This window comes from Somniosus microcephalus, chromosome 5 (assembly GCF_052327205.1).
Source record: "Somniosus microcephalus isolate GS21.2 chromosome 5, FLI_Smic_1.0, whole genome shotgun sequence".
Taxonomy (NCBI): Eukaryota; Metazoa; Chordata; class Chondrichthyes; order Squaliformes; family Somniosidae; genus Somniosus; species Somniosus microcephalus.
The window spans coordinates 164,060,333-164,085,794 of record NC_140991.1 but is presented as its reverse complement, the minus strand read 5'-3'; the positions used below and the strand labels follow the sequence as shown (position 1 = coordinate 164,085,794).

Below are 25,462 nucleotides of genomic sequence, written 5' to 3'. Positions count from 1 at the left end.
TAGGCCATTCGGCCCCTTGAGCCTGCTCCGCCATTCAATGCGATCATGGCTGATCATCCAAATTCAGTACCCTGTCCCTGCTTTCTCCCCATATCCCTTGATCCCTTTAGCCTTAAGAAATATATCCAACTCCTTCTTGAATATATTTAATGAATTGGCCTCAACTGCCTTTTGTGGTAGAGAATTCCACAGGTTCACCACTCTCTGGGTGAAGAAATTCCTCCTCGTTTCTGTCCTAAATGGCTTACCTCTTATCCTTAGACTGTGACCCCTGGTTCTGGACTCCCTGACCATCGGGAACATCCTTCCTGCATCTAGTCTGTCCAGTCCTGTCAGAATTTTATAAGTTTCAATGAGATCCCCTCTCATTCTTCTAAACTCCAGCGAGTATAAGCCCAATCGACCCAATCTCTCCTCATACGTCATTCCTGCCATCCCAGGTATCAGCCTGGTGAATCTTCGCTGAACTCCTTCCATGGCAAGAACATCCTTCCTCAGATAAGGTGACCAAAACTGCACACAATACTCAAGATGTGGTCTCACCAAGGCCCTGTACAACTGCAGCAAGACATCCTTGTTCCTGTACTCAAACCCTCTCGCTACGAAGGCCAACATACCATTTGCCTTCTTAACCGCCTGCTGCACCTGCATGCTTACCTTCAGCGACTGGTGCACAAGGACGCCCAGGTCTCGTTGCACTTCCCCTTCTCCCAATCTATTGCCATTCAGATAATCTGCCTTCCTGTTTTTGACACCAAAGTGGATAATCTCGCATTTATCCACGTTACATTGCATCTGCCATGCTTCTGCCCAATCACCCAACCTGTCCAAATCATCCTGGAGTTTCTCGGCATCCTCCTCACAGCACAGACGCCCACCCAGGTTTGTGTCATCTGCAAACTTGGCGATATTACATCTAGTTCCCTTGTCTAGATCATTAATATATATTGTGAATAGCTGGGGTCCAAGGACCGATCCCTGCGGTACCCCACTAGTCACTACCTGCCACTCGGAAAAAGACCCGTTTATTCCAACTCTTTGCTTTCTGTCTGCCAACCAGTTCTCTATCCAAGTCAATACCTTGCCCCCAATCCCATGTGCCTTAACTTTACACGGTAATCTCTTATGCGGGACCTTATCGAAAGCCTTTTCAAAGTCCAAATACACCACATCCTCTGGTTCTCCCTTATCTATTTTACCAGTTACATCCTCAAAAAATTCCAGTCGATTAGTCAAGCACGATTTACGTTTTGTAAATCCATGTTGACTTTGTCCGATCCTGTCACTGTTTTCCAAGTGCTCTGCTATTACATCTTTTATAATGGACTCTAGCATTTTCCCCACTACCGATGTCAGGCTTACCAGTCTGTAATTCCCCGTTTTTTCTCTACCACCTTTTTTGAATAGTGGGGTAACATTAGCTACCCTCCAATCCATGGGTACTGTTCCAGATTCCATCGAATGTTGGAAGATGATCAGCAATGCATCTACTATTTCTAGGGCCACTTCCTTAAGTACCCTAGGATGTAGATTATCAGGCCCTGGGGATTTATCTGCCTTCAAATTTGTCAATTTCCCTAACACCATTTACCTACAAATACTGATTTCTTTCAGTTCCTCCCTTTCATCAGACCCTATGTTCCCGACATCTCTGGGAGGTTATCTGTGTCCTCCTTTGTGAAGACAGAACCAAAATATGTATTTAATTGGTCTGCCATGTCTTTGTTCCCCATTATAAATTCCCCTGATTATGACTGCAAGGGACCTATGCTTGACTTTACCAATCTTTTTCTCTTCACATATCTATAGAAGCTTTTACAGTCAGTTTTTATGTTCCCTGCAAGCTTACTCTCATACTCTATTTCCCCCCTCTTAATTAATCCCTTTGTCCTCCTTTGCTGAATCCTAAACTGCTCCCAATCCTCAGATTGCATGGTGGCATAGTGGTTAGCATTGTTGCCTCACAGCGCCAGGGACCCGGGTTCGAATCCGGCCTCGGGTGACTGTCTGTGTGGAGTTTGCACATTCTCCCCGTGTTTGCGTGGGTTTTCTCCGGGTGCTCCGGTTTCCTCCCACAGTCCAAAGATGTGCGGGTTAGGTTGCTTGGCTATGATAAATTGACCCTTAGTGTTAGGGGGATTAAATACGTGGGGTTACGGGGATAGGGTGGGATATGTGTTGGTGTAGGGGTTACGGGGATCGGGTGGGATATGTGTTGGTGCAGGCTCGATGGGCCAAAATGGCCTCTATCTGCACTGTGGGGTTTCTGTGATTCTGTGATTTGCTGCTTTTTCTGGCCAATTTATATGTTCTCTCGTTGGATCTTATGATATCCCTAATTTCCCTTGTTTGCCAATGTCCAGGGGCGATAAAAGCCAAGTTTGCAGTCGGAGGTGATAATTAGCGCCAGGCGCTAAACTTTGTGCCCGGCCGATAATCGCGCCCCAAACGGGGCGATACTGAATTTCTCCCCCAAGGTGCCTCAGATTAACCAACTAATGATGTTAACTTGTATATTTTGTGCCTGGTTCACAGTATTCAGGTGAAACTACTACAAAACTGTCTTGCGGAAATCACAAGGGATGAAATTGCTCTTGTTAACTTTGTCCAAAATGTCAGTGAATTAAAAAAAAATGGAAACCCTGTTTTCTACTGGTTTACTTTGTTTTTACTAAATTGATCAACAGGCAAAATTTCACCTCCAATGAGAATTACGAAATGGACTATAGTCACTTGTGTTTACCTCCTTAGTTTTATCACAACTTTAGGCCTGCGAACCGATTAGAAATGTTGCAGCTTTACTTGAACTGTTCTTAGACTGTATATTAATGTCTATTATGAAGCTTTCAATAGCCATAGAATCTGTTATAGATAAGCCTTCATAAAATTTACCTTTTTTAGTTTTACAAGGATTGGGGAGAAAATTCTGCTAGAAAATGAGGGTAGAAATTAAATAAATGCTAAATGTGACTTTTCCAATTGCTCTGAATTATTTTAATGCAGGTGCTAAGGGTTAAAACTGGTACAAAATAGCGCAGATGAATTTGGTGCAAGCTTATTAGGTATTATACAAGAGGTTGAAATTTTTGTCCTATGTTGTCTTATGTGTGCAGAGGGGCATTTTTTTGTTGTTGCCAAGCATCCCGTATAATGCTGCTGATTTTATTGCCATTGACAGTTTGGAGTCAGTAATAAAAGGTTGTGTTGTACTGCTAGTGCTGTGAATTGAATGCAGTTATACTGTAGCCAATCCACAGGCAACTTTTTAACTTTAAAAAATATTCAGGTACTTTGCCATCTTTAAAAATTTTTATCCAATGTTTGATTCCTAGTCTGTGCTACGTTAGCTGATCTCTGCTATGACAGTAGTAGCAGGTACTGCAGTTGGACTCTGCCTCTGGACTGGGGAGAGGAAAAATCACATAGGATTCCCACTTCTGATCACCAACCTGATGTGCTGGAAAGTGTGTGCATGTGCATTTGAGATGAGGACAGATGAGACTCAACTGTAATGTCAGGAGACATTCATGGCCTAGGCTTACATGTGAAGAATGATCATTTGAAAGAATTATGGGAGGGCACAGCCAGCACGCCTTACTCCAGCACAAAACCACATCTTCAGAGGAGAAGATAGGAGAAAACTGGGGGTGAGAAGAGTTGACTATCCTATCGGGTCCTTTTAACCATAGAAATTTCTCTGGCAGTTGGAGGCCAGAAAATAGAGCATCTTTTGCTGCCAGAGCAAGGGTAAAAGAAGGAAAATGCCAAAATGTATTATGTCACATTTTTCTACATTTGAATTACACTAACCACCTTTCTGATCTCTTGCACTCTTTTTTTTAACAGTCCTTGACACACCTTTTTCATACCCCTCAATGGTGTCATTGGTAAATTTTAATATTGTTCCCTCCATTCTTAACTTCAGGTCATTTGTGTATATAGTAACTATCACCACTCTCCTTGTCTTTCCAGTCTGTGAAACTTCCTTTTAAACCTTCCTGTTGCTTTCTGCCTTCCAACTATCTCTCTATCCAGGGGGCCACATTCCCCTTCATTCCATGAATCATAATCTTTGCCATAAGTTTCTGATGTGCTACCTTGTAAAATACTTTTAAAAAATCCATATAAACCAAATTCATTTGCACTTCCTTTTCTATCCTCTTTTCATTTCTTCAGTAAAGTTGGTCAGACATGACCTGGCAAGTAATCTAGATTGGCATTGATTAGCTCATGTTTCTGCAAGTTGTTGGTAATTTTATCCCATAGACTTTAGTAGATTACCAACAACTGACATAAGCCTAACTGACCTATGATTGCCTGGCTTATCTCTATCTCCCTTTTGAACTGGATGATACATTTGCAACCTACTACATAGTCCCTCTTCTGCTATGTTCTCCTTCATCATGATGGGTGTCAGATGCTCCAGGGACAAAGATGTTACTTCGCCCACCCCCTCAATTTTCTTTCCTTTTCTTCCACTATTTTCAGAAAGCAGTGAGTCATGCTCAGATATGGTACCACAGGCAGTTTGCCAGGACCTCACCCAAGTGGCCATCCCTCATGTGTGAGCTTAGACCGTGGGAGAATATTTAACTGGGAAGGTCATCGCAGCAGAGCTTTATCAAATCCTCTCGAGTCATTCATGTGTACATACTTTGCAGCAGAGACACTGGACAGTCAAGAGTAGGAATATTTCCTGAATGTATTCCTCTGCCTAGCCTGGAGATTCTGATATCAGTTGTAGTTCTCCCACCACTGTCCTGGCCAAGACTTTGATAAATCAATGCATGCCAGGGATTAAACTTGGGACCATCCAGGTCTCTCTGTCTCAGTACCAAATCATGTGGTGTATTTGTCCAATGAGCTGTGTGTTAAATGTTAACCTTATTTCATTTCGAATACTTGGCAGCTGGTTCTCTTGGAGGAAAGGGGGATACTCGCTTACCAGTGGTGCTATTGAAGTGCATAACTTTTGCAGAATTTATTTTTAAATCCATGATGACCCACTGCGGGAGAAGGGGTGGGAGTTTGTTCAGTTCTTAGCCTGTTTTCAGCTCCTAGGTGATCAACAACGACAAGTGCTGGGTCTGTGCCTGTATTGGTCTGTTCGAAGTGGGAGATGATGTCGCCATTCAATCTCTGCTAGTGTACAAATGAGATCATATTCTCTTGCGCTGTAGTGGGCAGGGGGATGTGACCTTGCTGTTGCAACACAAGTACATAAGGTTCTCTTGTCCACCAATTAGAATTGGGCTGTGTCTTTGCAAGCACCCAAACTTAATTTGCCGTAGTCTTGAAGCCGGAGCTAGCTTTCCCTTAAACCCAAATGCTGCCCACTATTTGCACATCTGTATTGAGTTATTAATTAGTAAGAGATCACACTAAAGGTGAAGTTCATCTGGTCTAATTAACTGTTTTTTGTGTGCAGATCTTGGCGGCTATTTAGGACTGAAATTCCTCCTGTCAATAATTTTAGTGAAAAAGCTGGGATTTCTCATCTTGTTCTTGTGCTGTTTCATTAAAATTGTCAACAGAAGGACTTTCACTCACTTAGTTTTATGCTGCACTTTTATGCAGAGCATTTTTCAGGCAATGCAAGAATCACAATAACAGTACAGATGTAACCAGTATTATGAGCAAAGAAAAGCATACTGCATAGTAGGTAATGAGTACATAAGGAAATGAGCTTTGCACATGTGAGAAGCAGGTCCATCAGACCTTTTATTATTATTATTGCTGTTTGTGAACAGAGTACAGCTATTTGTTTCATATAAATTAGGCACAATCATTTTTTATTACGTTACATTATAGTCACCAGTTACCTTGCAGGGTAATTGTTTAAAACATCTGTGGTAATGTTTTGTAGCTGGCTGGCTGGATAATAAATTGGATGTCTGTGCTAAATCCTTGCACCTGACAGGATATAAAACTAAAATTAAAACAGCTTCAGGTTAACTCTACTTTGCAGCTGGGAGAATTTTTTTTTTTTAAAGATTTTGGCTTCCCTAGCTTTATTAAAACCATGTTATCAAAAGGCCCTTGTATTTGAAATCTGGCGGTCTCTAACAGGGAAATGCTGTTAAGGTACACGAGGTGACATAAACCACGTGAAAACGTAGCGCTACAAGAAAGAAAACAAGCAGATCAATTATTCATTGTAGGAGGGTCATTCCATGGGATCCGTGCGATATTGTATCGGGTTCATAAAATAAAGCATGGTTTGTTTGACTTACTTTTACTGGGCCAATGTGGTGGTGCTTCTAAGTTGAAGTGGTTTATATATCGCATAGTGAGAGAGAGAGCAAAACAATATTTTGTATCCTGCTGCCGGAAGATCATTATCCTTGTTTTTTCAATCAACAAACGGCACATTTTACTTGGAAAAAGAAGGTATCCATTGGAGAGCTACTATACTTCAATTTCCAAATTGCATTGAATGATGCACTAATACTTAGCCAGGTGAGTAAATGCACAAACCAAAACTTTCAAGAGCCCCTTCCTTCATTAAAACTGCATTTTCTTGGGGCTGCGCATCAAAACAAAGCTTGAAATCTTGCCTCAACAGTAGTTCAGTTGAACAGGACTAAATCTAAACCTTTTCCTTGTTTAGATCTTTTTTCATAGTCATCAAAGAATGCAGCTTTTTCATCATTTGCACAGAACTTTTCTTGGACATGAATCATAGAATATTACAACATAACAGCAGGCTATTTGGCCTATGAAATCTGTGCCTATGTTTTTCTGCACATGAGCCATCCTAGTCTAATCACACTCACCTGTTTGCTCCCCACCTGTTTGCTCCCCATACTCTTTAACATGAAAGAAAGAAAGAAATGACTTGCATTTATATAGTGCCTTATCACATACTCAGGATGTCCCAAAGTGCTTTACAGCTGGATTCCTTTTGAAGTGCAGTCACTGTGTTGTGTGAGCAAGCACAGCAGCCAATTTGCGCACAGCATGGTCCTACAAACAGCAAATGAATGAAGGATCAGGTCATTTTTTTTGTGATATTGGTTGAAGGAGGAATATTGAGAACTTTCTGTACTTCTTGGAATAGTGCCTTGGGGTCTTTTATGTCCTTCTGAGCAAACAGAAGGATATTGCATCACATCCAAAAGTTGACACCTTCAGCAATGTAGTCCTCCCTCGGTATTACAATGAGGTGTTGATCAACATTATGTGCTTAAGTCCATAGTGGGGCTTAAACCTACAGCCTTCTGACTGAGAGGTGGGAGTACTTCCAACTGAGCCAAGCTGACATTTGTATTTTTTTCAAGCAACTGTGCAAGTCCTTTTTGTTGTGAAGAATTTGTGCTTCAACAAAGGTTTGCAGCAGGGAATTTTGTAATCCAACCATCCCGTGTAAAGAATTAGTTTTTTTTAACCTGCTTCAAAACTTTACAACTTAAATTTGCATAAACAGTTACTATATCAAAACGTGCTTTTTTCTCTCTGCTTCAGTCATTAGAGGATTCTCCAGTTGGAGCCTTAAGTAATTTTCCTTTAACCAACTTCATGGTACCCTTTTAGTGAAATGGTCTCTGATGCTTTTACCAAAGGTATATTGATGAATTTGCCGATGAACATAATCGGCTTGTTAGGTTTAGATCTTTTACATCAATGAGTTTGTGCTTGCAGGGGCAGGTTGTCCAGGTTGGAATCCTAGAATCATAGAATAGTACAGCACAGAAGGAGGCCGTTCAGACCATCGAGTCTGCGTCGGCTTTTTCGAATAGCAATCCAGTTAGTCCCACTCACCCACTCTTTTCTCGTGTCCCTGCAATTTCTTTCTCCTTCAAGTATTTAGCCAATTCCCTTTTTGAAGGCTACTATTGACTTCTTGTTACTCTGTTTATTGCTTGATAGTGGCAGGGTCAGATTTAAACTTACTGGACCAGCTGATCTCCCATTGGACCTGGAGCATCAGATTGGTGGTTCACTGCAAAGCTGACCTGTGCTTTTAAGCACGTCCTGAGTCCATTTTGCTGTTTCGAGTTTAGATTGCAGAGGTCCAGTTATCTCGATGTCAAAAAGGCCAGCTAGAAATAACTGGCTTTCTTTCTCTTTTATATACTATTTTATTGTTGCATTGTCTTTTTTGGGTGTTTTATGCAAAGGACAGTGTAGTGTACAGGCAGAAAGCAAAGAGTTGGAATAAACGGCTCTTTTTCCGAGTGGCAGGCAGTGACTAGTGGGGTACCGCAGGGATCGGTCCTTGGACTCCAGCTATTCACAATATATATTAATGACCTAGACGAGGGAACTAGATGTAATATCTCCAAGTTTGCATACGACACAAAGCTGGGTGGGCGTGTGTGCTGTGAGGAGGATGCCGAGAAACTCCAGTATGATTTGGACAGGTTGGGTGATTGGGCAGAAGCATGGCAGATGCAGTATAATGTGGATAAATGCGAGGTTATCCACTTTGGTGGCAAAAACAGGAAGGCAGATTATTATCTGAATGGCAATAGATTGGGAGAAGGGGAAGTGCAACGAGACCTGGGCGTCCTTGTGCACCAGTCGCTGAAGGTAAGCATGCAGGTGCAGCAGGCGGTTAAGAAGGCAAATGGTATGTTGGCCTTCGTAGCGAGAGGGTTTGAGTACAGGAACAAGGATGTCTTGCTGCAGTTGTACAGGGCCTTGGTAAGACCACATCTTGAGTATTGTGTGCAGTTTTGGTCGCCTTATCTGAGGAAGGATGTTCTTGCCATGGAAGGAGTGCAGCGAAGATTCACCAGGCTGATACCTGGGATGGCAGGAATGACGTATGAGGAGAGATTGGGTCGATTGGGCTTGTACTCGCTGGAGTTTAGAAGAATGAGAGGGGATCTCATTGAAACTTATAAAATTCTAACAGGACTAGACAGACTAGATGCTGGAAGGATGTTCCCGATGGTCGGGGAGTCCAGAACCAGGGGTCACAGTCTAAGGATAAGGGGTAAGCCATTTAGGACAGAGATGAGGAGGAATTTCTTCACCCAGAGAGTGGTGAACCTGTGGAATTCTCTACCAAAGAAGGCAGTAGAGGCCAAGTCATTAAATATATTCAAGAAGGAGTTGGATATATTTCTTAAGGCTAAAGGGATCAAGGGATATGGAGAGAAGGCAGGAACAGGGTACTGAATTTGGATGATCAGCCATGATCTCATTGATTGGTGGAGCAGGCTTGAGGGGTCAAATGGCCTACTCCTGCTCCTATCTTCTGTGTTTCTATGTGTGATGGATATGCAGGATGCAAGACTGTTGGCTGTCAGTATTCCTCATTAACTTTTCAATATTATTTTTGTCTTCCTTCCCATGACAGTCATAAGTGGCTGTGATCATTGTAGGTGGTGCTTCAATAGGATTTCCCCATTTAGAGCATGCAGCCCTTTGTCATTATTTTTCAGTCGCAAAAGCCTGTGACTCTGCAAATTCCATATTAAAAAGCGTGAATTGATGTTCCATACTCTGACCACTGGTGGCTCTGCAACGATTCAGTACTGTGAAACTCTTTGCTTCGAAAAGGTAAGTTTAGGAATGTTGGGAGGAATGGGGATGGATAGAGTGGGGAGTTTTTGCACAGAATTTTTTGACTATGTTATATAGTGGATGATTTAAAAAAAAAATAAGGCCAAGTCTGCATCGGTATTTAATATTTTGTTTCCTTTTTTTCCTTTGGCAGTTTTTTTTAATTCTCACCCTTCTTACCTTCACTTACTGCACTGTCTCTGAGAAAATGTATAAATTTTACATCCAAACCCTTACAGTGGAGATGTGTACCACCTACTTCTACACCCTGTTACACATAGCCTCTTGGTCATTATGAGTAAGGGAGGTTGGCTGCATTGAAAAAGTAATTTTACATTACAAATAAGTTACTGAAGTTTGAAAGCTGTGTTTCATGTAGCAGGATTTAATATTTAGAAATAACAAGTAACATAACTTGTGGCACTTTTAGTAAGTTGGGATCTGATAGATATCAAAAGATTTAGCTGCAGTTGAGGGGAAGTCTGAGTTAATGTAAGTGGAAATATGTAACATTAAAGGATGGGAATGAATATTTTGGAACTGCTTTCGATCCTTGAAGGAAAAAATAAATTAATGAAATTATTATCTATATAAACAAGGGACGTTGGAGAACCAATTTTAATTACCCTGAAATAAAATAAATGGGAAGAGATCTCAAAATTAGTGGAATTGGTATAAGATTGCTTCTTGGTGCTGCTTGTCAAAAATAGGGAGCAAAGAGGCATTATTTGAAGTTCAAATTTAGTCGGGAGCCTGGGACAGTACCTGGTCACATGCCTGACTGAATACTTGGATATTCCATGGTACACAAAAAAAACACGTGGCCCTAAGACTGTGCTTATTTCTTATTTGTTTTTTTGTTTTGTTTGAACTTTGTGCACTGGAGGTTTGGAAAGATCAATTAGTGTCAACAACTTGATAATACAATAGCTACGACACCCCTGGCCAGTGGTAGTCTAACATGCTGTGTTATTGCATTGCTCACATCTTTTTAAAGATAGTGAGAGATGAAAGCTGCCTCATGACCATAGGAAACCGCAAACCACTTTTGTCCTTCCAATAGTTTTCACTAATAGCAATCAGAATCTGATTGTATAAGTTAACTGAAATCCCATTTTTGTCCCACTTAAAAGCATTGACTTGCGTGAGTTATATGAGAGCCTATTTTGCAATGCCAAGACCAGAGCACTGTGAGCTTGTCACACCCAAATTGAGAAGGGCTGGCTAGGTGATGATCTAGGCAGCTGGTATATGCGGCACAGTAGGAAAATACTGCGGATGCTGGAAATCCGAAATAACAACAGAAAACGCTGGAAAAACTCAGCAGGCCAGGCAACATCTGTGGAGAGAGAAACAGAGTTAACGTTTCAGGTCAAAACCCTTCTTCAGCTGAGTTTTTCCAGCGTTTTCTGTTGTTATTTGGTACATATGGCAACCTTACTCTGGATTAGACCTGCAGATAGGAGCTCTGCAGACGGCAGGTAGGTGCGTAGGAACTAGTTTTATATGCTCTTGGGATGCGAACAACATGGGCAAGACGGCATTTATTGCTGATTCCTACTTGCCTTGAGCAGGAGGTGGTGGGCCTGCTTGTTGAACTGCTGCAGTCCTTTGGGTGATGGTGCTCTCTCAGTGGTGTTATGTTAGGTCAAATTTTGTTTAATAACGCTCCTGTGAAGTGCCTTGGGTGTTAAAGGCATTATTTAAATGCAAATTGTTGTTGTAGGTAGGGAATTCCAGGATTTTGACCCAGCAGTGATGAAGGAATAGTGATCTATGTCCAAGTCAAGCAGGTGTGTAACTTGAAGGTGATAGAGTTCCCACAGCATTGCTGTTCTCGTTCTTCCCGATGATGAAGGTTGCAGGAGAGGTAGTGCTGCCAAAGTAACCTTGGTTAATTGCTGCAGCACCTCTTGTAGTTTCTGCAAGTTTACTAATGTCCCCTTGTAATTTGTCAGTCTTCTGCAGTATTAACCATATCCCTAACTTGGTGTCCACAAATTTTGAAATTGTACTTCTGATTCCCAAGTCCAAATCATTTATCTAAATGGTGAACAACGTGGTCCCAGCACCAATCTTTGTGAAACACCACTTCCCACCTTTTGCCTGTTTGAGTAGCTAGCCTTAACCCCTACTTTCTCTAAAAGAAGCCTTTTAAGGCTTTCAAAGAGCACTGATTTTTTTGTCCCCTTTTTGCAACACTTGTGTTTAATTATCTCCATTCCTTCCACCACTAGTCTAGTGCCTTCACTAGACCCATCTGAGTTTATACCTGGAGCTGCAAATATTTATGCATATTAGCTTAGACCAGTGAATTGAGTACTATTTGTAATTGATCATTTAGGTGGATTGGCACTAATTTTAAACATTTAGAGCTAATTTCGACCTACATCTTGCAATGCAAGCTCTGTTAGAATGCTCTTTCCAAGATTCATCTTCAAACATTTGTTCCTTTTCAGTCATTGTAGACCTGGATTTGCAGCCTGCCAGCACTGCCCTTGCCTGGAACAAGCCAGCACCTCCTAGCACTTTGTGTCTCCTTCATAAGTATTTGTAACCACCAGTAGTTTGACATAACCTGGAAGCTGGAGGTCATGAATTTGAGAAGGTAGCACTAGGTGAGACACAATTTACAGGTGAGAAGGAGCAAGTAGTAGCAGTAGCATATAGTGGTGGCAGAGGAGGTGCAGGAGCCTCCCACCCAGATGGCTACATGCCTGCCATCAATAACCTCATCATGACCCCCTGTAGGAAATTAGGCAGATGTGTCATTCTTATTTAATGCTTCGGCAGGAAAGGAGATGTAAATGTTGGCCATGCTGAATTATGCATCAGTCATCTGTTTGATATATGTATGGGTAGCACATTGGCTGGTACTGGTGATGATCCCTATGCTAGCCTGGGAAGAGAGAGTGTTAGAAAAGTTGGTGTCAATAATTAATTTGACTGTGTCTGGCAGTGCTGTCTCTCTGGTGCAGATTGGCTTCAAGTCTCCTTATAGCAGATGGCACAATCTTCAACTGGCTCCCTGCTGATACTTGTCCTTAGTTATTGCCAGGCAGATATGACAGAACCTGCAGCTGTGGTTGGTGACATAATAGCAGGCGCATATAGTCTGGTTCTGGTGCTTGCTGACATGCCTTCTTTCATCTTGAATCATTTCAGCAATGAAGTACTGTGTTTGCAGCACATTGAAATCTACTCCCATCATTCATTTTATCAGTCATCGTTCATGGTGACTGCTATGAGACTCTGCAGTTTGCACTTGGATGCCTTATCACTCTCAGAAGGTTTGTATTATAAGAGCCACTTGGTATATTCACTCTCTTTTTTGTTCCACCTGTCATGCTGAAGTCTTATAAATGCATTAAATATCGTCCGCTTTCCAGAGATTTTGCAAAAGTTTGGTACGGGAAACTTTGTGCTATCCGGCACCGACAGGACCGAGCTGTTGCCGTCCCATCAAAACTGCCGGACAAACCAGCGCTAATGTTGAAACATACGGAGATTTTGAGCTCCGTATCTGGCAACAAACCCTGTTGCTTAGCAACAGCTTCTAAACAGTTGGCCGTACCTTGCAAGCGTCTCTCTAGCTTAGCAACAGCTTCAGCGAGACCTTGCAGAGCCTGATTGGTGAAAAAAAAGCAACGAAAAGAAAAAAAACCTAACTAAACGGCTCCTGATTTTTGCCGGTGGCTCGAGCATTCCGGACAGTTAACCTCCGGATAAACCAAAGTTTCCTGTACATGTTTCAACATAAACATTTCCTACATGTTCTCCCAAAATCCACAAAATTAAAAGCAAAATAAATGTTGCAGGAAAAAAAAGACACAATTATGCACTGAAAAAAAGAAAATAAAAATAAATGACAAAGTCTCTGTCTTATTAGGAGCTGTGTTCCACATGGGGCTTGGATAGGGAGATAGGATGAGAAATTATGCTCTGTCTTTTTTAACTTGCATTTAAATTATTTTTAATTAAATTAAATACACTCACATTTTGTGCATGAGCACTTAAGGCCATATAAAAAGCCTCTAGATGTAAGTCTCTCTATCCTCCTAGATATAAAAGTTTTCAATACATTCTGTCTCAGCCATTATATAAATTGCATGATATTTATAATAAAAATGTTAGTTGGAATTTTATATTGTACTTATTAAATGTTAGCATAATGGTTATGTTACAGAACTAGGTAATCCAGAGAACTGGACTAATCTGGAGAACACAAGTACAAATCCCACCATGGCTGCTTGAGATTTTGAATTCTGTTGATATTTTTAAAAAAATCTGGAAATGAAAAGCTGGTATTAGTAAAAGTGACAATGAAGCTGTCGGATTGCTGTAAAAACCTAACTAGTTTATTAATGTCCTTTGGGGAGGAAACCTTACCGAGTCAGATCTACATGTGACTCTAGTCCTATCTCAATGTGTTTGACTGTTAATTGCCCTCTGAAGTGCCCTAGCAAGTCACTCAGCTGTATCAAACTGCTACAAAGAATGTCAAGCTACGTTGACTGCAGCATTTAAAGAAGACAACCCACCATCTCTTTCTCAGGGCAGCTTGGGATGGGCAATAAATACCGGCCTTGCCAGCAATGCCCACATCCCGAGAGTAAGTAATTAAAAAGAGTTGTGGAGCAATAGAGGTTTATACAGCATATGGCTATTTGTGGGACATTGCTGTAGCTAAATGGCTGCCATGTTCACCTACATAACAATCCGGACACCGCAAAAGACATCGGCCGGAATTTTGCCGGCACTCGGGGCGGGTTTGGAGGCGGGAGCGCCGGCAAAATCACAAAGATTGACAGCGGGCAGGAAATCCGCTGTCAACCCGCCTCCAATCAATCTTCCCAAGTGTCGGGTCCCCGATTTGCACATGGACCCGACACCTAGTGGCAGGAAGAGGATTATAGCCACTTAACCGCCTGTTAAAGGTAGTTAACAGGCTCTTTCAATTTTGACACTTCTACTTCAGGCTTCCCGACATCCGGACACCACGCCAGGTAAGTGTGGCGTGTTGTGAGTCTGCTGTAATGTTCCTGGCAAAAGGGCACGGAGGTGGGATGGTGGCGGGTTTGCCATCTGACCCCACTTTCTCCGAGTTTATCGGCTGTCCCGCCTCCATGCCCGCCTCGGGGCTTGGAAAATCCAGCTCATTGTCTTTGTTCCTCCCAATATTTAATTTGAGGAAATTTCTTTAATCCAATACTGGATGGTGGACAAGCAGCTTGACAAATCAGAGGCAGTGGAGGAGTTGAGAGAGGTGGTGGCGAGGTTGAACTGGGTGTCATCAACGTTCATGTGGAATCTGATGTGTTTTTGGATGATATCACCGAGGGACAACATGTAGATTATACAATGCCACTTTGTTTGTATTTATCTCAAATGCTGAACAATGCCTGTTCTGCCCAGAATTGCTGTAATACCAGCAATACATTTGGTGTGGAGATGCCGGAGTTGGACTGGGGTGGACAAATGTAAGAAATCACACAACACCAGGTTATAGTCCAACAGCTTTATTTGAAATCACAAGCTTTCGGAGCACTGCTCCTTCTTCAGGTGAAGTGGAGAAATGCATAAAGACACAGCTTATATAGTCAGAGAATCATGTCAGATGTTTACAGGTAACCTTTCCAACTGCCATTTATCACACCTCGGCAGAGAGATAATCACAGCAGTCAAAGGTGTGAATGGTGTCCAAACAGGTCAGTCAGGGAAACATTACATCAAAGAACAATGAGGTGGGGTCACAAGGGGTCAAATATTGCAGATGCTGGGGTCTGTATGAAATGGCAGTTGGAAAGGTTACCTGTAAACATCTGACATGATTCTCTGACTATATAAGCTGTGTCTTTATGCATTTCTCCACTTCACCTGAAGAAGGAGCAGCGCTCCGAAAGCTTGTGATTTCAAATAAAGCTGTTGGACTATAACCTGGTGTTGTGTGATTTCTTACATTTGTCCACCCCAGTCCAACTCCGGCATCTCCACACCATGGCTACTATCGACACCACAAACTGCCGGCTCAAAGTGGAGAGGATCTCCAAGAAGACCGCGCATATCGACACAGACATCAAGTTTCTACAGAGATGCAAGAAAGCAGACAAGATCCCGAAAGGACTACAGATCACTAACCCACTCAAGTCGACCTACAACACAGACTACGCTGAGAGACTCTGCCGTCGTACCTCTCGCACACTCCTCAACCATCTCGTACACCAGCTCTACAGCAGACGCCGCAACCTCGAAACCGAGATGGAGTCCATGTTCTCAGCCTGTGCTCAGGACGCAGCAGACCAGCTACGAGACACCGCCAAACAAACAAGGCAACGGAACTACGCTACCTACATGCACACCAAGAACAGGAAGCTTGAGAAACTTGGCATCACCAGCAGCAGCAACCAAGCCTCCCCCGGTACCACGGTTGAAACCACAGGGAAATCCATCGTCAACCTGTCCGACCACACCCTTCAACCAGACGAAATTGAAGTTCTCAGCCGAGGTCTCAATTTCTGCCCCACCACCAAAATGGACCCCATCGGTCTCGCGGCAGACACAGAGGAATTCATCAGGAGAATGAGGCTCCGGGAATTCTTCCACAAATCCCAAGATGTCAGCAGCGAACCCAATGAGACAATCAATGATCCGGAACAGCAGACAGAGGGATCCGCAGTGCAGCGACCGAAGAAGAAAGAGTCAAATTGGACCCCTCCGGAGGGTCGCTGCCCTAAGCTTGACATGTATGCTCAAGCTGTCAGGAGATGCATCAATGCCAGATTCATCAGCCGCACTCACAAGACAGTCCAGAATGTCACCCGAGCACAACGCAATGCCATCCACGCTCTCAAGACCAACCGCAACATCGCCATCAAACCAGCAGACAAAGGAGGTGCCATCGTCATACAGAACAGAACAGACTATTGCAAAGAAGTATACCGACAACTGGACAACCAGGAACACTACAGACAGTTACCCGCAGATCCGACCAAAGAACACACCCGCCAACTCAACAGACTGATCAAAACCTTCGATCCAGACCTTCAAAGCATCCTACATGCTCTCATCCCACGTACTCCCCGCGTGGGTGACTTCTACTGCCTCCCAAAGATACACAAAGCCAACACACCTGGACGTCCTATCGCATCAGGCAACGGAACCCTGTGTGAGAACCTCTCTGGATATGTCGAGGGCATCCTGAAACCCATCGTACAGGGAACCCCCAGCTTCTGTCGCGACACTACAGACTTCTTACAGAAGCTCAGCACCCACGGACCAGTTGAACCAGGAACACTCCTCGCCACGATGGACGTCTCGGCACTCTACACCAGTATCCCCCACGATGACGGCATCGCTGCGACAGCCTCAGTACTCAACACCAACAACAGCCAATCTCCAGACGCCATCCTACAACTCATCCGCTTCATCCTTGACCACAATGTCTTCACCTTCGACAACCAGTTCTTTACCCAAACACACGGAACAGCCATGGGGACCAAATTCGCACCCCAATACGCAAACATCTTCATGCACAAGTTCGAGCAAGACTTCTTCGCTGCACAGGATCTCCAACCAACGCTATACACCAGATACATCGACGACATTTTCTTCCCATGGACCCACGGCGAAGAATCACTGAAAAGACTACACGATAACATCAACAAGTTCCATCCCACCATCAAACTCACCATGGACTACTCCTCAGAATCAGTCTCATTCCTGGACACACGAATTTCCATCAAAGACGGACACCTCAGCACTTCACTCTACCGCAAGCCCACGGACAACCTCACGATGCTTCACTCCTCCAGCTTCCACCCTAACCACGTTAAAGAAGCCATCCCCTATGGACAAGCCCTGCGAATACACAGGATCTGCTCAGACGAGGAGGAACGCGATGGACACCTACAGACACTGAAAGACGCCCTTGTAAGAACGGGATATGACGCTCGACTCGTCGATCGACAGTTCCGACGGGCCACAGCGAAAAATCGCATAGACCTCCTCAGAAGACAAACACGGGACACAACCAACAGAGTACCCTTCGTCGTCCAGTACTTCCCCGGAGCGGAGAAACTACGCCATGTTCTTCGCAGCCTTCAACATGTCATCGATGACGATGAACACCTCGCTAAGGCCATCCCCACGCCTCCACTACTCGCTTTCAAACAGCCGCCTAACCTCAAACAGACCATCATTCGCAGCAAATTACCCAGCTTCCAGGAGAACAGCGACAACGACACCACACAACCCTGCCACAGCAACCTCTGCAAGACATGCCAGATCATCAACACAGATACCATCATCACACGTGAGGACACCACCCACCAGGTACATGGTACATACTCATGTGACTCGGCCAACGTTGTCTACCTCATACGTTGCAGGAAAGGATGCCCCGGAGCATGGTACATCGGCGAGACCATGCAGACACTGCGACAACGGATGAACGGACACTGCGCAACAATCACCAGGCAGGAGTGTTCCCTCCCAGTCGGGGAACACTTCAGCAGTCAAGGACATTCAGCCTCCGATCTTCGGGTAAGCATTCTCCAAGGTGTCCTTCGAGACACACGACAACGCAAAATCGTCGAGCAGAAACTGATAGCCAAGTTCCGCACCCATGAGGACGGCCTTAACTGAGATCTTGGGTTCATGTCACGCTACATGTAACCCCACCTGATGCAGGGTCATCCAGACTCGAGTCGACATTGGCTTGTTCTCTCTACACAGATGCGGCTGGACCTGCTGTGATTTCCAGCCAAAAAAAATGTTTTTTGTTTTTCATACAGACCCCAGCATCTGCAATATTTGACCCCTTGTGACCCCACCTCATTGTTCTTTGATGTAATGTTTCCCTGACTGACCTGTTTGGACACCATTCACACCTTTGACTGCTGTGATTATCTCTCTGCCGAGGTGTGATAAATGGCAGTTGGAAAGGTTACCTGTAAACATCTGACATGATTCTCTGACTATATAAGCTGTGTCTTTATGCATTTCTCCACTTCACCTGAAGAAGGAGCAGCGCTCCGAAAGCTTGTGATTTCAAATAAAGCTGTTGGACTATAACCTGGTGTTGTGTGATTTCTTACAGCAATACATTTGTCATTGAATCCATTACTATTTACACTCAAGCAAGCTCTGCAATAGTTTGTCATTTCTGAGTTGGAATAGGTCAAGAACATGTAATAAGGGCTATTCCTTTATCAGTGTCACTTTTACCTTATGTCAATAAAGCAGTTTTGTTGCTCAGGTTGTAGATTTATCAGTTAAAATTGATATTTTACCTTGAACCGCTTTGATCTGGTTGCAGATTTTCTTTTGCAACTCCTTGGTGATGTGGTCATTGATTTGTTGCACTCGAACACTATAGTCAAATTCCAAGAGTTAGTTCATGAATTTCCCGCAGTTCAACTATTCCAGGTGACCTAAATGCTTATGATAATTCTTGACCAGCTGGTAAGTAGTATGGCTAATCCTCGTAGTGATGAAATCCAGTTCAGATGCCTGTGTGCTGTCAACTTTTTTCACTTTTTTAGTTTTCCTGCAGAATCTTATGGGCCAGTGAGCTTTTGTATTCTGATTATCTTCTTTTGCAAAGAGATATTTGGTTATCCATTGTATGTTATGAAAAATGTTCACTATTCTCTTAACATTGATACTTCTTGAGTTTTTACTGCGGGCCTCATTTTTTTGTTATGACAGTTTATCCAAAGATCATGCTTCACTTTCCAAATATCAATTCATATATCTGGCCAGTTGTTGCTACATTCTGTGGCTTCATCACGATCATCAGCTGCTTTTCTCTTAACCCCAAATTAAACAAACTTTTTTTCCTACAGTGCCATTTTATCTATCCTGCTTTTGAATAGCATGTGATGTGTGTCCGTGTTACCAAGCAAGTCCAGCTACAGAAATATGGACGTAGTGATGTTAATTGAGGGATAAATATTGGCCAGGACACTGGGGATAACTCCCTTGCTCTTCTTCGAAATAGTGCCATGGGATCTTTTACGTCCACCCGAGAGTGCAGACGGGGCCTTGGTTTAACGTCTCATCTGAAAGACGGCGCCTCCGACAGTGCAGCACACCCTCAGTACTGCACTGGAGTGTCAGCCTAGATTTTTGTGCTCAAGTCTCTGGAGTGGGACTTGAACTAACAACCTTCTGACTCAGAGGCGAGGGTGCTACTAACTGAGCCACAACTGACACTTAAGACCGTTTGGAATCCATCAGATGGACTACAGAGTCATTTCCAACCTGTACTCCCGTGTTTCTAAGTTTTTCCCCCTTTTTTTAGAGAGAGAGCAGACATCCTAAAAATGAAAGTACAGGTAAGACCAAGTGATGTCTGTATATCAGTTTCAAATGGGTGCTTCTCTGTTAGATGAATATTTAAAACTGGAGGCCTGCAAAACCCCATCAACCAAAGAAAAAGTATTTTTTTAAATCAGTGGTTACTTAAAAAAAATCAAATCCAAATAAACTTTCACTTCCTTTTTTGAGGAGTCTTGAGCCATCTATTCAATCGGTAACCCTTAGGATCAGTGTTCTGGGATGGCAGTTGTGCTTTATATGCACAATTGCTTATGTGTTTAATTGAGACATCAAATGAAGGGCCAAGACGTGTAGCGCAAGACATCACCAAAGTTAAGAGCAAAAGAAAAGATGGGATAAATCAGGAAATAGTAATTAGGTGATGTCAAGCTTTGGTTTAAAAAGCTTGAAGATTGAGGAGCGAGGAAAGACTTGGGGAAGCAAACAGATGTTCAGTTTGAGATCCCGTGGAACACAAGTTAGAGTAGGATTTCAAGAGTACTGATATAGGGAGAATGAAGAGCATGTGCAACGGTGCATTTAGAGCTCAGGAGGCAAGAGATAGAAAAAATTAGAGGATCACTGACCACAATAGTATCAATAACATAGAGAAAGATGGAAACAAAACATTTGAATATTTAAACTGAAAATTCCCACTGCGTATATGACTCAGATTGGTGTTTAGCACTGAACTTTGCACCAATTTCACCCCCACCCTCGCACACATTTTCTCCACTCTCTTTTATTACTGAATGCATTGACTCTTGCCTGGGGTATTGTTCTATACATGCACACCATGAAATGGTGTGGAGGATTAAGTTGAGAGATCTAGGACTCTTCATTGCATTCATACTCCATTGATGGAACTTAAGTGAATTCCTTCTGTTGAAGTGGCTTCAGGTTTGTAGGCCCTGTTCGCACAGGCAACTTAAAGACTCAATCTGATCTTGTTCCAATGTCATTGCTGGTTATGTGATGTCATAATGTTAGTTTATGCAAACAAAACAGCTTAGTTCATATCTTTACCTTTAAAATAATTTTTAACATTTCCAGGATGGACAACCAATTGGGAAATGACTTATGCCTTTGGGACATCAACTGTAGAAGACCCCATTTTTACTTCAGTCTTGAGATCTACAGTTTGGGTCTGAAAGCACAAGCTACTGTGGTTAAATCTGGTCTGGTGATTGCTTTGATTTACCATTGCCGCTGTTTAAACATCATCTTTTTCATCTTTGCAGCAACAGTAAAGCTGCTGTGTGAATGCAGTCTTGGAGTTCGTGTTTAACATGTCCAACCATTGCAGAGCAACAAACAAGAGAGAAAATAGTGCTGAATTCTATAGCTAGAGTAGTAGAGTACAAGTCAGTGGAAATCAAACTGTACAGTGCTCTGTATTTCTGGTTGTTGAGATGTGGGAGAAATTTGAGCATTGCAGGCAGTAAGATCCACTTGGCTAATTTCTAGTGTCTGGTCTGAGTTATGAGGAATGACTGTAAAAACTTTGGCTTTTCAGTCTTGAAAGAGGGATCTGAGAAGTGATCTTATAATAAAGGTATATATATAAGATGGTAAATTGTGTGCAAAAGGTAAATCCAGAAATTACTTCAAACTAAATTAAGGTAATAGGTCAAGGGGATACAGGTTCAAACTACCAGAAGTCAAATTTAGGGTTGATATTAGGAAGTTCTTTTTCAGAGTGAGTGATCAATACATGGAACAGACTTCTGGATAGAGTCTTTTGAATTCCACAAACTATCTGGTCATTGTGGATGAATGAACTAATGTGAGCTGAATCTGTAATTATTTGTGTGATCTATGGGCCTAGGGTGCTGTGAGATACCTCACTTAAGTGCAGCCTCTTCAACTGTGAGACTAGATACTCCGTATCGGCAGGCTACACAATCATGTGGGTTAGTGATCAGGAGATGAAAATTGCTTAATTGCTTTTTTCCCTCCTCCTTAGGCAAATTGTTAGAACCCTGTTATCATCTTGCGTGTTTATCACCTAACTTTGCATGGACCAAGGAGTGAATCCAAGACTTTTTGTTCTCTATAACTGAGTTAAACACTGTTTTATCAACTGAGTAATCAGGGGAGTTAATGCACTCTTTTTTTAAGACCTGCAGCAGACTAGCTGAGAGTCAGGGCTGCAAGGCTTTCAGCGAACAGCCCGAAGTAGCCGGGTTTGGTAAAATTGCATTTTCTGAGTAGAAGAAATTTGCTGAAGTAGAGTATGATGTCAGCATTATATAACTATGAAATGTTAGTACTTTAATAACACTGCATATAGATATAGGGATAAGTGCATTCTTCCATGACTGTGAAAGACCCAGCTCTTTCCAATGAGTGAAAGAATGCTCATATTCAGCCAGAAGCGGTAAGCTGATGTTTATTCTGCAGGATTTAATGTTTTACTGGAAAGATTATCTAGGCACTAGAGAAATTTAAAATAATTGGACTCTAATTTAAAAGTCATAAAGAATTAACTCTTGTACTGACCTTCAAACTGGTAGGATTACATAGGATTACATAGGATATACGGCACAGAAACAGGCCCTTCGGCCCCAACAGTCCATGCTGGCATTTATGCTCCACTTGAGTCTCCTCCTGTCTTTCCGCATCTAACCCTATCAGCATAACCCTCTATTCCCTTCTCCCTCATATGATTATCTAGCCTCCCCTTAAATGCACCTATACTATTTGCTACAACCACTCCCTGTGGTAGCGAGTTCCAGATTCTCTCAATATGGTGACCAGAATTGTATGCCATACTCCAAGTGTGGTCTAACCAAGATTCGATACAAGTTTAGCATAACTTCACTACTTTTCAATTCTATCCCTCTAGAAATAAACCCTAGTACTTGGTTTTCTTTTTTTATGGCCTTGTTAACTTGTATCGCTACTTTTAGCGATTTGTGTATTTGTACTCCTAGATCCCTTTGCTCCTCTGCGCCACCCAGACTCGATAGAGTTTGTTAATGAAGGGTAACTGTTCTATGAACATTGTTGCAGCACTTCTCAAGAATTCATGAAAAAGTTATAAGTAGGGGGATGAACATTTTGGGTTTAATTGTTCAAAGCTGAAAAATAGGCCACGTACCAGAGTTAAAATTGGAAGCATACTCACCACTAGACTTCCAGGAACTTTTCCATTTCACAGACCTGGAAGGCCTCTTCTGATCCTATAATGGAATGAACATAGGATTACATAGGATAAACAGCACAGAAACAGCCATTTGGCATAAACCAATCTATGCCGGTATTTATGCTCCACTCGAGCCTCCTCCCGTCTTTCTTCATCTAACTCTATCGACATAATCCTCTATTCCCTTCTCCCTCATGCTTATCTAGCCTCCCCTTAAATGCATCTATACTATTCTCTTCAACCGCATTTCTGGTATTCTCCTTGTAAATCTTTTTTGAACCCTCTCCAGTACCTCTCTATGCTTTTTATAATATGGCGACCAGAATTGTACTCCAAGTGTGGTCTAACCAAGGTTTGATACAGGTTTAGCGTAACTTCACTACTTTTCAATTTTATCCCTCTAGAAATAAACCCTAGTGCTTGGTTTGCTTTTTTTTAATGGCCTTGTTAACCTGTATCGCTATTTTTAGTGATTTGAGTATTTGTACTCCAAGATCCCTTTGCTCCTCCACCCCACTTAGATTTGTATTTTCCAAGTAATATGTGACCTCCCTATTTTTCATGCAGCTATTGTAGAAGGCCAGAATTTAAACAAATTGCACAGAATTATGATTGGATGGAATAAATATGATTCTGAACTTAAAAAAAGAGATTCTTGTTTAATTTTCATTTGGCTCTCCATTTCATTAAGAGGTTGAGCCTGATGATTGCTTGACACGAGCTGTATTTTTAGCAAGATGTGTCAGCGTTGTCCATTCCTCCCCCCCACCCCCGCCGCTGAATCACATTAGCTCAGTCCGTTTAATTCTTTTGTTATGCTTGTCTTTTATAATTTATAATTATGTTTCAAATTTCAGCAAATACCCATGAATCATAGTGTCTTACTAAGGAACAGAATTTGTAGGCGGCAAACTCTATCCAGGCAGAAGAATGAGTTACAGTACTCACCCATGAGTTTTCTCATTTTTGTTTTTGTGGACAAGAGCAACTGAAAGTGTTTGCAGGCAATCTATATTTTAATATTAAATATATTTTTATATCTACAAACTCTCCTGCATTCAGTGAGGGGTCTTACACAGGAGATTGTGAACTTCTGTCCTCCCACTGATGGGATGCAATCCCCTGTGTGCATGTACTGGAATTAACTTTTTCTTTCTATCACCTGATGATTAAGAGGAAACCTAAGATTATAATGGAGGCAGAGCTATCCCAACATTCATAGAAGGCTTTTACGTTGTTATTGCGTGCTAGGACAGTCTGTCTAAATTTCTGTGCCTTATTTTCTCTCGCTCTCCATGTTGAGAAGAAAACTCTCATATATCCCTCAGTTAGGTGGGCTGTTGAGAAAGAGAAGTATAGAAAATGGAGATGAAAAGAAATGCAGAGAAAAGATGAGATTGATAGATTAATGCCACTTGGTTATCCCCAGCAGCCCACATGACTTCTGCAGCTTGCCGCTTTTATCTATATTTATGTTTTGTGGCAACTGAATGTTTTGGGTATTCAGTTTATGACTGAAAATGTTTTTAATGTTTCCAATTCTGGCTATTTTACTAAAATGAGCTTGTAACATAGTCATGACTTAAGCTTTGTCACATATAGGTCTGTTTTTGGAAAAGAGTAACACTACTAAATTTATATTTTTTTTGTGTAGACTACTGAGCCGAAGCATTGAGCTGACTGGTTACATCTACATCTGGGAGAACTTTAGGCTGTTCGTACTCCCATGGGATTCACCCTGGACATGGTGGTTGGCATTTTTAGGAGTCGACTTTGCCTACTACTGGCTCCATCGAATGTCGCACGGTAGGAAAGTTTTGAAACAATAGTTTACTGATAGACTATGCTTATATATTCTTATTAATAATAAAGATTATGGCATACATAGCTCCTTATATGGGATACTTCAACTTTTTAATTGAGACTCCTTCTGTAAGATTGTGTGAAGAATGGTTCTCCTGAATTGGTAGATATTAAAGTAATTTCATGGTATGATAGAATCATAGGCTGCGATTTTGCCAGCGCTCAGAGGGCGGGTTTGGAGGCGGGTCAGAGGTTAAAATCTTTTTGATTGACGGCAGGTTGCGATCCCGCCTCCACGCTACTTTGCCAAGTGCCGGTTCTGGGAGTCCCGATCGGTCCCGCCACCAAGCGGCGGGAGAGGCATTTAAGGCAGTTAACAGCTTGTTAACTGCCTAGATAGGCCGATTTTAACAGGGTCTTGCCATTTTATTACACTTTCAGCGTGTTCCATGCCGTTCGCAAACCATGCCAGCTGATTGTGCCGGGTTCAGCAACTGCCTGACTTCTTGACAGCTGCAGCTCCAGCATAAAAACAGAGCTCCGACATGGCTGACTTACAGATGACAGAACTTTGTTGGAACACTCTTTGCAGGTCTACTGAGCTTGTAAGTGGTGAAGCTGAGATCCATATGCACTGTGACCTCCTTGGAAAACCCTCTCCCCACATTGACTGAGAGC

At 42.4% G+C, this 25,462-nt stretch overlaps 1 protein-coding gene across 2 annotated transcripts in view; it reads left to right on the top strand.

Moving 5' to 3' along the window:
- The window catches only part of agmo (alkylglycerol monooxygenase), a 530,082-nt gene that overhangs the window by 77,492 nt on the left and 427,128 nt on the right, over nt 1-25,462 (top strand). For both annotated transcript variants that reach the window (XR_015078446.1, XM_085988392.1), the window contains exon 3: nt 24,636-24,787. Coding sequence is in view for 1 of the 2 variants with exons in the window: in XM_085988392.1 (XP_085844518.1) it covers nt 24,636-24,787 (152 nt within the window). In the remaining variant the exon portion in view is untranslated. The remainder of the gene's footprint in view (nt 1-24,635; nt 24,788-25,462) is intronic.